This window comes from Xenopus tropicalis, chromosome 1 (genome assembly GCF_000004195.4).
Source record: "Xenopus tropicalis strain Nigerian chromosome 1, UCB_Xtro_10.0, whole genome shotgun sequence".
Lineage (NCBI taxonomy): Eukaryota > Metazoa > Chordata > Amphibia > Anura > Pipidae > Xenopus > Xenopus tropicalis.
Window position 1 is genome coordinate 213961791 of NC_030677.2, and position 15108 is coordinate 213976898.

A 15108-nucleotide genomic window follows, 5' to 3' on the forward strand; every position below is an offset into this window, starting at 1 on the left:
AATTGTGTGCCAAAATGATCTCAACCTTATGTACTTGGGACTAAAATGTATTGCTTAATGGAAATGTTCTTTTCATTGCCTGGAGATGGGATAACTGGGGGGGCACAATACAATATCTGGGGTGGCAGTTCCGTATGGGATCCGACCAATAAGCCTTTGATGCCGAATGACTAAATCTCATACAAGGGGCCAACAACTCGATCGAAAGAACTTATTGCAGCTCCGTACACTGGCCGACATGGTGCATCGCCCAATGAGATTTTCATGACTTACTGACTAACTAACCGATATTTACGGTGTATAGATATTTGTGTAAGCCATCCAGGCGGCACCCAGGTACTGAAAGTAGAATGAAACGTGAGCTTAGCTGGCCACGTAGGGTTGTGCCTCCCGTCCCTTAGTGTTTTCATGAGTTTTCACATCGTTGCCTTTCACGTTGTTGCCAGCTCGGAGTGTATTGCGACTAAACTGCACATCTTTATTTTATGACATTGATCCCATTGCTCTTTCCCGTGTGCCTTATTAACCGTTTGTAGGTGCCAAGTGTGAATGGATTGCCTGGCACACGATTGTAGGTGAGAATGTACAAGTGCAATGGCTTGGGGGGAAAAAATCTCAAAAAGGGAATCTTGGAAAACTTAATATGGAACTTACACCAAAAGAAACCTCCACCCATTTATTCCGAGAGACTTTGTTATAAGCCTGAACATGCTGCGTTGCCATCTCTCAACTAGACGCTGATATTCTTGCCGTGTTTGACGTCTGTGTAGCCATATTGGCCCAGATCATTGGAAGCCCAATGGCCGCCCTTACTGTGGAATGAGTATTGTGTTCCTGAACTTATGTGTGTACCTGATAGTGTTTATCTTCTTGTGTGTTGTGTGGAACCCACTGAGCCAGTTTGGGGGTGCATGTGGCTCTGCAATAGATTCTTTGCATTCTCTTTCTATATCTGTATTACCCCAAGGCTTTGTGCTCTCTTTAACCAGTCTGTGCCCTGGAACCTGTATTAACTTTTAAAGACATTCATCCTATAAATGGGAGTCTGGCAAATACAGGTTGACTGGTAAATAGCTGAACTGTAGAAGAACTTGCAATGCTGTGTTCTGATTGGTGCAGCATGCAGGGGGTGTCACTTCCTCTGTTTTTATGAATAGGCCCCCAGGATCCCTGCTTTTAAGTTGCATTGTGGGATTGCTGTGTGCTTCACAAGGTCCCAAGTACTTCTGTGTGGTCTCATATTTTCCTTTTGCCATAGACACATTTTGACCCATTGGGTCGGTGTGAGGGATCACAAGAAACAGTATTATTGCTTATAGTGTTCCACATCTGTGTGCCTACCCCTGGGGCCCTGTGCCCCCTGCTGATATTGCAGCTTATAGGGAGGGGGTGCTCCATCTTTCCAGCACCCTGATTATTTGTCAGTTGTTTGCCACTCGCCTATTTTAATAGTTTATTATTTGGGCCTCCAGATAGTGCTGAGTTACCAGTTTCCAGGGCATGCTGGGAGTTCATCATTACCTGGAGCTGCTGATTTTAATTTGCTCTGTCTGTATCTTTTGTATACAAGTCTGATAAGCTCTCTGGGCACAACGAGGAATTTATTGCACTTTTTTAAATGTGATTTTGGATGTAAATCTGTGTTTTGTTCTTATAGTTATTGAAATGTGAAATGTTCCCCACACCTTGTTGTCCCCAGGACCCCTCTCGCCCTTTCTCCTCCCCAATAAAAAGAAAGCAATAAGCTTAAAGATATAACGAAGAAGCAAGTAGAATGCCGTTTATTGCAAATACATTGTGTTTGACTGTTATCAAATGGAAGCATCTCTTAGATATGACTGAGCTGTCATATTTATTAGATTTTTTGATAAAAGGGATAACTTACCCTTTAAGCTAGCCAGTACTTCCTGCCATATTATCCCAATGTACGTGATGCGCGGCATATAAAGTTGTATATGGAGGTATGAGTACCCAGAGAGAGGGCGCTTACAAAGAAATAACCCCAATAATCCTGTTCCTTATAAAGGGACAGTATACTCCCCTTTCTAACGTGAGCTCAGTGAATTGGGTTTGTGCTAAATATACTTTTTGAAGCCACTTTCACTATATCTCTTCCTTTCGTGCCCTGGTTCTGCTGATAAGAGGAGGAGCTGATAAAACTAATTACCAGTCCACTGAGATGTCCTATGATAATGAGCTGCTCAAAGGCTGGAGGAGTCTGGTTGTTTAATGGTAGATAAGGAGATCTGAACCACTGCCCTGTTTATTGGGAGGGAGCGAAAAATGAACATGGATTATTCAATTAAAATAATAGACATGACGTAATTTCAACACAGGTCCAATTTGTTATATTCCTTTTTAGCAAATGTTTTAGGTGTAATTGTCCTGTTTTGGAGTTTCTAGAACTCATGAGATGCCACCTAGTGGTAAGGTACATTGACTTCTGAGCCCTGTGACCCCCTTTCCATTATCAATTAAAAATGGTTGGTCCCCAGAGGAACCACCACCATTTCTATTGGATTTGTAGAGTTCTGCTGTGGGGAGCTGTCCGACAAACAGGGATTTGTTCTCTGAATATACCATGGTGCATCCCACATCTGATTTGTGTACCTGCGGAATGGTCAGGTTTTGGGTGGAAAGTCCATGATTCCCTTACCATGAAAGTATTGTCTAATTCCCACACCCCCTTTGAGGAAAAATTTATTTTTCCCCTGACCTGGTTGATCCTCCTCTGGAGTGAACTCGCTTCCGGTTCTGAGATCCCCTTGGAGGAAGGGGCAAGTAGCGGGTCTGGGGAAGGGACATAGTGGGTTCCGCAGGTCCTGGTCAGGTTAGTGGTATGGTGCAGTACCAAAGGGAAGATGAGGTCTCCTTCTATTGAATGTAGTAGCAGCCAATTATTTTTCTACGAATGTTTAGATACACGTGTGAGAGAGCTCTGTGGGAAACCGACACCGTCCTGATGTCTCATCCAAATGGTTCTGTTATTTTTTTATGCAAAGGAGATTGCTGTTATATTAATAAAAATAACAGAATGTAATTGGCGAGTGTGTTTTTTAATCTGTTATAATGTGTGTGTGTGTGTGTGGGGTGGGGGGTGGGGGGGGGGGGGGCACAAACACCAGCAAGTGGAGTAGAACTTAAATTTCATTCACCCGACAGTCAACCCTAAGGCCAATGACCATTCACTGGTGCCCACCTTTGTAGTTAACCCCTTGCATTACTCCACTGGTGCCCACCTCTGTAGTTAACCCCTTGCATTACTCCACTGGTGCCCACCTCTGTAGTTAACCCCTTGCATTACTCCACTGGTGCCCACCTCTGTAGTTACCCTGCCAGATGAAGACCATATCAGTATGCAGATCTGCTTTGTGTCCAATAGGATTTTCAAACCTGCCTGGTTGATATCAATTTTTTGTTAGACTACAGTCGGCAGGCCCATTGTTGGGCCCCATCAAAGAATAGAAAATAGAGTTCAGCAGAGGGACATTTCAGGGCTCGGTGAATTCTATTTTTACTCTAAACTGCCTATTAGTGTGAATTATAATTAGAGTGAAGTGTAACAAACCAGTTGCCATTTCCACTGGGCTGGGCCCTTCAGAAGTGTTTCCCAATGCTGGGGTCACAAACCCCCGATGCTGTTATGGAGACACATTGGGGTTGCTGTTACATGTTCTGTATGTTCTTACCCTGCATTGAATCAAATTGATTGCTGTGTTTGGACCCATTTCACTCAAACAGGCCATAAATCTGGAAACACATAATGTCTGGAAATATTAAATTGAGGTTGAATGCAGTCACGTTTTATCTGTTCACAATGGAACTAAAGGTTGGAGCTGATTTACAAAGCACAACCAGAGTTGCGGTCTTTTCACGCAGCAGGGGAATTAAATCATTTGTTGCCCAAGGCACATGTTCCAGTCTTGGGGGGTATAGAATTTTCTCTTTGCTTCATTTGTTTTCTCCAGACACGAGAGAGGAGGAGAGACAGAAAGGACCCTCGCTGGCTATAGTTGTGTAACATGGGCATCAGGTACCCCATTCTGCTGCGTACATTAGGTTTTAGGGTGATGCAAAGCTTACACTGATAACTGTTCCCACAAAATGTCACCTGCCCGTCTTCTCTAAATGTGGATTTTGAAAAAACAAAGGAAACTTGATTTAATTAATATAATTACAGTTTATTTTGAATAATTAACAATAAAATTGGATTTGGAATTATTTCTTAGGGGGAGATTTACTAATCCACGAATCCGAATCCCGAAAGGGAAAAATTCGGATTGGAAACGAAAATCTTGCCGTCTTTTTCGTATTTTTCGCAACTTTATTGTATTTTGCGCGACTATTTCGTCGCCGGCGCAATTTTTTCATATTGAACGATTGTAAATAGCGGAAAAACCAATCTGATTTTTTTGCGACGGCGACGAAAAAGTTGCGGAAAATATGTAAGAAAAAGTCACGACAGCGACGAAAAAGTTGCAAAAATACCGATCGTTACGAAAAAACACCTTCGGACCGTTCGTGGATTAGTAAATCTCCCCCTTAGAGTGACAGGTCACCCTTAAGTCTAGCATGTCAATAATTTTGTCCATTTTTTTCTTCAGATCTAAAAGCACATGTTCTGTATAAAATGGAATATATATATGTATATAAGCACAAACAAACCGCACTCACAGGACTTGTATGAAGCAAAAAAAAAGCTATGTAGGGCTAAGGATCCCTTGACTTCTACAGTATTACCAATGCACTTGTGGAAGGTCTTTCTACACAGCTGTTTTTCGTCATCTCATTAAGTGATGTCACGATCAGGGAATGAGGTAGTGTTGGGGGAGGGCTCTGCACAAACTGGTGCCCTTTTCAGCTATATGTTTCATCACTTCATCACATTGTAATTGTGTGTCCTGAAGATGGCTTGAGTTTAAGCCGACACGTTGAATTAAACACCATTTTTTGCTTCATACAAGTCCTGTGAGTGCGGTTTGTTTGTGCTTACTAATTATGTTATGTTAACCATGCACCCAGGCAGTACCTGGAGTTTTCTGTGTGCACCATTCCTGGACTTTTAATATATATAACTGTGTGTGACAACCCACAGTTTTTGTTCAGGCAGGTTTCTCCTAGTTTGGACACCTAGAGGAGGTCCTACAGTGTGTGAGTATGGTGTCCCCTTTCTGGTTGCTTCTCTAGGCCCAATAGGTAGCAGGGGACTCCAGTATAAAAGGGAAAGCCCAAATGTGCTTGAGGTCTTTTCCTGGGACCTCACCTCTCTCTCCCCCCACTTGAGAAACATCAACGTTCCCGTTAATTAAAGATACACTCAGTAATATGCATGTTTCTTACAAAATTATGATTGAACATCAAGCTTCAACAGCCTCTAACACCCCATGATACCATAGATCAAAGACCTGTTACTGAGACGTTTTACCTTATAACCTCTTCTCGGGTGGTGCCATCCTCACACAGCCTTGACTGTGGCATAGCCGAAAGAAAAGGAATGGGTTAAACACACCCTGCATTTAACGCCCTATTCCACATTTCTATATATCTGTATGATCAGCATATGAAGCACTTTTTTGTATTTGGCAGTCAGTATATGAGGAGCTTAATTTCTCCTGTTTGTTTTGTGTGGGGTTGTCAATGCAACTGCACAGCACACAACAGAGAAGAGGATGCATTTGTGATACAGGAGGAGAATGCTGAGAGATGACTTTCATTTGTTGCAGTTACAAGTCCACCCTTGGCCAACATTCCCACTACTCCATTAACAGAATTCTGCTTAGAAGAATTGATGATTTTAATGTGAATCCCTACAGCTAAACTCAGGCTTTATAAACTACAACTGGTGAGAAACCAAAGGAAAAGGTAAATCCAGCAAGCTTGGAAATCATATGCCCACCTTGTGGCGGCCTTATTTTCTTGCTTTTTTTGAAAAAAAATACTGAGGTTTTCCGCAGTCTTCCAACTCCGCTTCGGCTTCTCCGACCCCTTTCCAACTGGTGCGTGCCATGTTATGGTGGAATAAGGAAAAGGACAACTTGAGGCTTTTGATCTCTATCCTAATTAGGGAAGGAATGCTAAGAGATGACTTTCATTTGTTGCAGGTAAAAGTCCACCCTTGGCCAACATTCCCACTACTCCACTAACAGAATTCTGCTTAGAAGAATTGATGATTTTAATGTGAATCAATGTGAAACTCGGGTTTTGTAAACTGGTGAGAAACCAAAGCAAAAGGTAAATCCAGAAGAAAAGCCCAGAAGATCATGCAATTGCCACCCTGACCCACCTTATGCCAGCCTTTTTCTTGCTTATTTTGAAAAAAGTTTTTTTCAGCTTCTCAGACCCCTTTCCAACTGGTACGTGCCATGTTTTGGTGAAAGAAGGAAAAGGGCAACTGAGGCTTTGGATCTCTATCCATCTCATTAAACAGAACAGCTTATAATGCTTGAGTTATAAAGGGAAGTCCAAGCCTCTGCCTTGCACATGTCTTCTGAAGAATCCTTGAGTTCTGGATTTAAAACACCCAGGACGCTGCCAAAGCCCTAGTAGAGTGTGTTCTGACATAAGAGGGTACCGTGTTGGGTGCATCATGAGCGAGGTGGAGGCCCTGCTTGATCCAGTTGGCTTAGGGCTTGATAGGATCACGAAGAGCAAGTCTTATGTCTGAGGGGTTTAACTGGTTGACAGATTCTTACAGTTGAAGTTGGATGATTGATAAGACAGATTTCACTGAATCTATAGAAGTCTCGGCTGCAAAATCATTGCCGACATTAATATCTTGAAGCATGTTAATTTGTTTATTTCTTTTCCTTTCTTTACGATTTCCTCCAGTGGCCCTTTTCACTAAAGTGACAGCAGTGGCTGCTTTGCAGACAGCCTCACCTACTACATGTAAAGCCTGCATTTGCCTACAATGTATATCAGTCTCCCCCACCCAAATGGCATCATTTGTACTGAATATATCCCCTCCTCTTGCTAGCACCAACATTTTCCTAAAGCAAAGAGCTTTCACCCAGCAGCCTCACCTCTGATACATAATCAGATACATTTAAATCTGCAAACAGTATACACACACACAGACCCTTATTCAGCATACATTTCATCAAGAATGCAGGCTTACACAGGCAGAACTGTCTGCTTTGTTTGAGCTGAGCTCAGGAGAAGAGGTTAGAAGAAAAAAATTGAAGCAGACAGCTAGAGCGGATTTTCTATGGGAACCAGCAATGCCATCTCTTCACTGGCTGCTAGACTGGGGATGTGTTTTGTGATCTATACAACAGGTCTCCTAACTTTAGCTTGCTGCCTTTCTCAACTTCGATTCTTTCTCCGGACTTTTACACTTTGAAAAAGTTTTAAATACTTTGGCAATCAAGTCACCTGTGGCCCAAATGAACCTGATCTTGATAGATCTGGAAAGCTAAGCAGGGCTTGCCCTGGTCAGTGCCTGGAAGGGAGACTGCTGCGTACAGCAGGTCTCTTAACTCTTTGAATTTTGTCATGGCCCTTTTGACTTGCCACTTTTCTGAACCATCAGTCACAACAGCAACCAACCCAACATTTCATATGCCAGTCCTGCGAAGACATCCCAGGACATTCCCAGGAATCCCAACTGATCTGATTTCCATATGAGGAAAATATTGATTGGAAAATAGTGGATTGAACGTGGTCCTTATATTTGGTATTGCAAGTTATGAATTGTTCCTCTATATTCTGCGTTAAGATGTCTGTATAACTTGGTGCAAGGTTACTGCCCAGGGCGGGCCCTTCCGTCTGTGTGTAGAGTTGGTTGCCAAATCTAAAATAGTTGTGTCTAATAGTTACACTATAAACTATGTTACAGTGTGAGATACAGGTGTTTGTATTAATGGTTCCTCTATGAAATGCATCCCTTCCTCACGGGCTATGGCAGTATATAGAGACTGTACCTAAGTGCCACATAGTGTCCAATAATCAATATCATCATCAATTTCTTGCACTTTCTTGCAAAAAGTTTCCACAAATTGTGACCGAGCTTGCAGTACTGATTCTACTCCTGAGACTGTTGGCCTTCCTGGTGGATTTATCAGACTTTTGTGTACCTTTAGTAATAAGTATAGTACCAGAACCCTGGAATGTGTAGTGGGGACAACCAGCTATATGTGAGGAGAACTCTTGATTATTGGTATTAATCTATACAAATTGGGTTTGTTCCCTCACAATAATAATTGCTTATGCATACGGGAAATATATATGGGCAGACTGATATTTCAACTCTCTAGGAAGTGAAAGGGAACCTAAGGGTTAACAGAAAGTTGAAGCAATACGTTTCCCCGACTCTGTGTGAGAGGGGGAGACAAAACAAGTTCCACCAGTTATAGAAAGAATGTGTACATTTTGGTTTAATTTCTTGTTCCTGATTTCAGCGATGGCGGCTGCTGATCTGAGAGACGAGCTGAGCTGCTCCCTCTGCCTGAGCATTTATACTGATCCGGTATCCCTGCCCTGTGGCCATAACTTCTGCCGGGGCTGCATTGGGGGGGTGCTGGGTACCCAGGAGGGGTCTGGGGCTTATTCCTGCCCTGAATGCAGAGCTGAGTATCAGGAACGCCCTGCCCTGCCCAGGAACAGAGCTCTGGGGAACATAGCAGAGAGGTTCCGTCCGACTGAGACAGAGCCAGGGGAGACTGAGATCTTCTGCACTTACTGTCTCCTCTCTCCTGTACCTGCTGCTAAATCCTGTCTCCTGTGTGAGGCTTCTCTGTGTGATACCCACCTGAGGGGGCACTGCCAGTCAGCAGAACATGTACTCACTGAGCCCACCGCTACCTTTGTGGGGAGAAAATGTTCTGTACACAATGAGCCCCTAAAGTATTTCTGCTGTGAGGACTCTGCCTGTATCTGTTTGTCCTGCTGCCTGGCCGGGGAGCACCAGGGCCACAGGGTGGAGCTGCTGAGTGAGGCCTCTGAGAAGAAGAAAGAGAAACTGAGGAAAGTTCTGGAGAAACTGAGCCCAGAGAGAGAGGAGACTGAGAGAGGAGCCCAGAGGCTGCAGGAGCGCAGGAGAGAAGTGGCAGAAGCGGCAGCCGGTGAGACAGAGAGAGTCACTGCCCTGTTTAGGGGCATCAGGAAAGAGCTGGAAGCCCTAGAGAAGCGACTCCTGAGTGACCTCTCCAGGCAGAAAGAGGAGCTCTCACTCACACTCACTGAGCTGATCCAACAGCTGGAAATAAAGAAGGATGAGCTGTCCAGGAAGATCAGTCACATTGAGGAGCTGTGCAACATGGCAGATCCACTCACTGTCCTACAGGAACAATGGGAATCCCATGGAGCTGCCTTTTGTGGGGCTGAGGGGGCAGATAGTGAGGGCAGAGAGAGAGAGGGTATAAAGGTCCCGGCTGTAGGGGATCTGGATGTGGGTCGGATCTCAGAGACATTACTCACAGGCTTAGCTGGGATTGTGACTGGGGTAGAGGAAAGGATCCCTGGGCAGGAGGCTACAGAGCTAGTACTGGATATAAACACAGCTGGGGATCATGTGTCTTTGTCAGGGGACAGGAAAACTGTATCCTACTCACGTAAAATCCAGATTTACCCACAAACCTCAGAGAGATTTCAGGATTATCCTCAGGCTTTAAGTACCAGGAGTTTCCCCTCAGGGCGACATTACTGGGAAGTGGAGGGCAGTGAACTGGGGCAGTGGAGGGTAGGGGTGGCCTATTCCAGTATAGAGAGGGGAGGGGCTCAGTCCTGGATTGGGAATAATAACAAGTCCTGGTGTTTGTACAAATGGAATAATAACTATTCAGTGAGACATGGCAGGAAAGAAATTAAGTTAACCCATGTCCCTTCCTGCAGGAGAATCAGGATCTTATTGGACTATGAGGCCGGACGCCTGTCCTTTTATGAGCTGAGTGAGCCAATCAGGCACTTACACACCTTCACTGCCTCCTTCACTGAGCCCCTTCATGCTGCATTCTGGGTAGTAGGAGGTGCCTGGGTGAGAATCATTAGTTGCCCACCTCCCAGCAGGAAAACCCATTCCCAGAGGGGTGCTTAGCCCTGTGATGGAAAAAAAGTAACTTGGTTACTACATTAAATGTATTATTGATCTATATATATATTATATATATTCATGTTGTTGTCACAGCTTCATTGCACCCCCCACCTAAAGTTTTAAAATTTAGTGGTGAGCGCAACTTACCCTTGTTTGCCATAGTTTATATGGGAGCAGTGGCCAGCTCCATGTTGTAACTCCCACCCTTCCCAGCTATAGTCAGGTGATCCAAGTGGCAGACATTTTGGGGTTTAACGTTGAAAGCAAGCAAGTTGCAGAAACAAAAACCTAAATTATTTTATGCACGAAAATACAACTGATTTGGAAAGTCCAATGTCTCCTGAATGTGCCAATAACAAATATATGTAGTTTATGGTGGTTTCTGACTTGTATAGGTCAACACCTCCCAGCAGTACACTACCAAATTTCCTAAGCCTGCTCTAGAAAACTGCAAAATATTCCACTTATAGTAGGTTTACCCTTGAAAACTATATTTTTGCAAAGAACAGATTTTGATGAATCCAAAATGGGCAAATTACCAAGTTGCAATGCTTTCTAAATGTATCAGTTTTTATACAAATTTGTGATATTTTTGGAAATTCATTTCAAAGCTTTCAGTTTGTAGCATCTTATCTCCCACAGATCATTAGGGACCAAGATAAAACACTGTAAATATGAATGCCAGCGGTCCACAGGAACAGTTTGATGTCCAATGTGCATAGGTTTACCCTATATTAAGGGGCCCAAAATGAAAATACCCCCATATATTTCATTATTTTTATCATTGCTCCTACTGCAAAATAAACACATTTACATCATTTTATGTAGGGTAAGGCTACAAAAAAATAGATAGCCATATATTTTTGGAAAGTAGACATTCAACCGAATCCAAAATGGGTACCCATGTTTTTCTACTCCTAAGCACCAAGCCGCAAAGCTTTTCTAAAATTAATAATTTTGATGACATTTTTCAAATATCACCACAAAGCTTTCATTTTGCAGCATCTTATCTCCTACATATCATTAGGTACCAAGATAAAACACCCTAAATATGAAAGGGCTCCAATGAATAGGTTGATACCGAATCTGTATGAAAAATTGATGATTTTCCTATTTCTGAAAATCACCTCAAAGCTTTGCAGCATCTTATCTCCTACATACCATTACCAAGCTAAAGCATCCTAAATATGTACCCCAGGGGTCCACTGAACAGTTTGATGCCCAATTTGCATAGGTTTACCTAAGTAGGTGGCATTTAGGGGCCCCAAGATGAAGATACACCATATGATCTATTATTTGTTGACCAAAATTGGTACATGTCTTTCTACTTCAAAGTACCAAGCTGCAAAGTATTTCTAAAATTGACGATTTTGATGACATTTCCAAAACTCGCCTCAAGAGATCCCAAAAATATACCATGTGCATACTAATTTTTATAGCTTACATTTACCTAAATTACAAATGGAAAATAGTGCAGTGAATTTTCTTGGCTGCCAACTCAGCTTCTGCTAAAAGAACCCCCGGACTGCATATTATAACTGTACAGAGACCCCAAAAAAACTATATATTTATAAACCCCAGAAAAACCATATATTTTTGTGTAGGATCAATATGAGGAGTAATATCTCCATTTTTCTATAACTTCTTTTGAATTACTGTATGTTAATTTTATCTGACTTTGAATTCGAAAGCTGGTTGAGTTTAAAGTTTGTCAGATGAGGGGATTTTTTGTATAATTTTTGAACCAGTGAGCAAACTGGTGAAAATGTAATTTCTCCTTTATTGATATTTGGAATTTATTTTAAAATTCTTTTCACATTAAAATTCCTTCATATTGTGGTACAAGTAATTCCTTTTTTCATTTTCTACTTTTTTTGTTTCAAGGTTGTTGTGGATCGAGTATGAATGAAGTATGTTGGGATTTAATAGTTGGCTTTAAATTGTGAACTTCCAAATACTTACTGTAACCCTTTCTTGGCACACTCGCTTAATTTGGGCTGTATATAGACTTTGGTACAGGAGATTTTTTTTTGTTCTCTTTGAATAAGATACTGGGAACTGGGATTTAGCGCAGTGCCGCCACCTAGTGGACATTGAGGAACACACCTCAAGGGAGTTTCCACTAGGAATAATCACACACAGTTTTGCAGCAATATCAAACTTTATATAACTGTTGAAATAGAATGCAAAACAGCTTTATGGATAACTGATAATCCTGTCCTCAGGAACTTGTGCAGTCTATCCACTCCTGGCACAGTCTCTGTAGGTGCCCAGTCCCAACTTGGATCCATAGCGCTACCTGCCCCAGAGTACCTTCCCTTTTGAAAAGGTGGTTGCTCCCACGTAGCAATACCTGTTCAAACCAGGCCCTAGTGCGGGGCCAAGTATCCCTAGTGCGGGGCCGAGTATCCCTAGTGCGGGGCCGAGTATCCCTAGTGCGGGGCCGAGTATCCCTAGTGCGGGGCCGAGTATCCCTAGTGCGGGGCCGAGTATCCCTAGTGCGGGGCCGAGTATCCCTAGTGCGGGGCCGAGTATCCCTAGTGCGGGGCCGAGTATCCCTAGTGCAAGGTTAAGAATGTCACAAATAGTCTCAGAAACACTGCTCAAATACCATTTGGGACACTGCGCTGATGTAGAAGATTTTTGGGCAATTGTGCTGAGACTGTGAGACACTTAATCCTTCCCTAAAGATGGACAGAGACACAGTTATGCTAAAACAAGTCTAATGATTGGCTGCCATGGGATCAGCCCCATGTAGGAAGAAATGGTTAAATGGCAACATTTTTGTACTTGACTTTGTTCCCTCACGTCCTCACGAGCTTTCAGCCCCTATGAGCTATTATTTAATACTCTGTATTGTAATACTCTGTATTAATGTATACCTCTAATAAAGCTGTCTGGGTAATATCCTGAGTGAATCTGAATGGTTCAGGTCAGGCCCAGGGGGAACTTCGGGGCCAGGCTCGGTTTGAGTAAGTATTTATTTAAATCCAAGAGTGACACTCAGTGTGGGCGAGAATCTTATATCCCTAGTGGAGGATCATTGGAGTATATAGATACTACAACATTTATGGGGGCTTCATCATGGTCCTGTGGTTCTGATTGTCACAAGAGGATTGATTGTCTCAGCTCTCTGTAAGTAAGTTTCTTTTTATAACTTGGGATAGAGCGCTACCACAAGGTTCCCAGTGGGGATATCATTAGTCTTAGGAATAATGTATCTCAAAGTGCTGTTTTGCCAGGCAGCACAGGAGTTTTTATAACCTTTGTCTTGTTAACTTTTCCTTTTGTAACCCATTGTCTTGTTATATATTTTAAGAATAAGTGGCTGGCCATTTAAGAGAAATGAAAGTTGAATAGAGGACAGTCTGGTTTCTGTATCCCAATACTCAATAATAGAGTTGATTTATTAAAACAGGGAAAATTAGTAAATCAATGGATTTAGTAATCACTTACCTGTCATTAACTGTAAAGCTGCTGGTCAGCAACAGTTTACAGAAAACTAAGAAATAGAAAAACTGATGGTTCAGTTAAAAAATTGTAGACAATCAGCTGCCCTCCTACAGCACAGTATAAACCAACTAACAGCTGCCAGTGATGTTATTTAAATAGGATGAGAAATAATAAGAAATGTGCTATTGTTAAACAAGAAACTGATAATTGTAACACCTTTACTAATACAACTAACAGAGTAAGTCCAACTGACTCTAAAATATCCAATATTGCACCAATGTTAGTTGAATGTAATAAGAAGTTATTGGTGGGTTCTGACCATCTGAATGCTGCAACTGACCCAACCTTTGCATTTGAATTACTTTTATTTAACCATCTGTATGTAAGAACCAGGACAGCAGCAACAAGATATACAGATGAATTGCACCAAAAGTGTAAAAAGTTTAATCCTAGAAAGGAAAACCTCTCGCTTTGCTCTGACAATGGAGGTTAGGTTAATAGTAGAAGAAAGCTATGCCGGGTTCCATAATCTCTGTAAAAGGTTGTAAATGAATTAAATCAGACAATTTTGCATTTATACATCTCTTTTGGTATCAGAGTTAGGAATCTAGTATTGTGTTGGTATTATTTATTCGAGGGAAACCATCTGCACTTTGTGAATGTTTTCTAATGTAGGTGTTTAAAGCGTCAGACTGACCAGAGAACCAGACCTGTTTCAGTAGTTTTAGACTCGGCTAAAGGACTTGCAAATAATACTGTAGGGAACATCTTGTTTCCATATATTAAAGGAACAGTAACACTAAAAAATAAAAATGTTTTAAAATAATTAAAATATAATGTACTGTTGCCCTGCACTGGTAAAAGTCGTGTGTTTGCTTCAGAAAGACTACTATAGTTAATAGAAATAGCTGCTGTGTAGCCATGGGGGCAGCCATTTAAATTGAAAAAAGGAGAAAAGGCACAGGTTACATAAGGAGAGAACAGATAAACTGTGTAGAATACAATGGGAATCTATGCTACTTATCTGTTATCTGCTTAGTAACCTGTGCCTTTTCTCCTTTTTTCAATTTAAATGGCTGCCCCCATGGCCACACAGCAGGGTATTTATATAAACTGTAGTAGTGTTCATAAAGAAAACACACAACTTTACCAGTGCAGGGCAATCGTATATAATATATTAATTATTTTTATACACTTTCATTTTTTGGTGTTACTGTTCCTTTAAAGTCAATGTTTTCAGTAATGCTAGTATGCATTTAAAACTTTAGATGCACTATAATTACTTTTTTTAATTTTTTCTCAATTTTTTTTTTCTTTTCTTAATAGAAGATATAACACAATGACAAAGATTGATTATGAGACCAGTTTATCTCTTTAACAGCTGCTCAACCTCGAGGGCACAGATATCTGTCAGTCTGCAAGAGAGATCGGACATCTCTAAAGAAGTTTATGTTGTTTGTTTCCTTATTCTTATTCTGCCTTTATTTGTTTTAACTTTCTTTTTCTCCTTTTCCCTTTTTTGAAAAAGAAAAAGAGGAAAAAACCAAAAAAACCCATAAAACTAAAAAAGACATGAGTAGTGATGACGAATCTGTTCCGTTTCGCTTCGCCGGAAAATTCGCAAA

The 15108-nt window shown here is 41.7% G+C and overlaps 1 protein-coding gene across 1 annotated transcript in view; it reads left to right on the forward strand.

The window, feature by feature from the left end:
• The window catches only part of LOC100493150 (E3 ubiquitin/ISG15 ligase TRIM25), a 39190-nt gene extending 28829 nt beyond the window's left edge, over positions 1 to 10361 (forward strand). The window contains exon 3 of the mRNA XM_031894988.1: positions 8400 to 10361. Coding sequence (XP_031750848.1) covers positions 8400 to 10033 — 1634 coding nt within the window. The 3' untranslated portion in view covers positions 10034 to 10361. The remainder of the gene's footprint in view (positions 1 to 8399) is intronic.
• The last annotated feature ends 4747 nt before the right edge of the window (positions 10362 to 15108 follow it).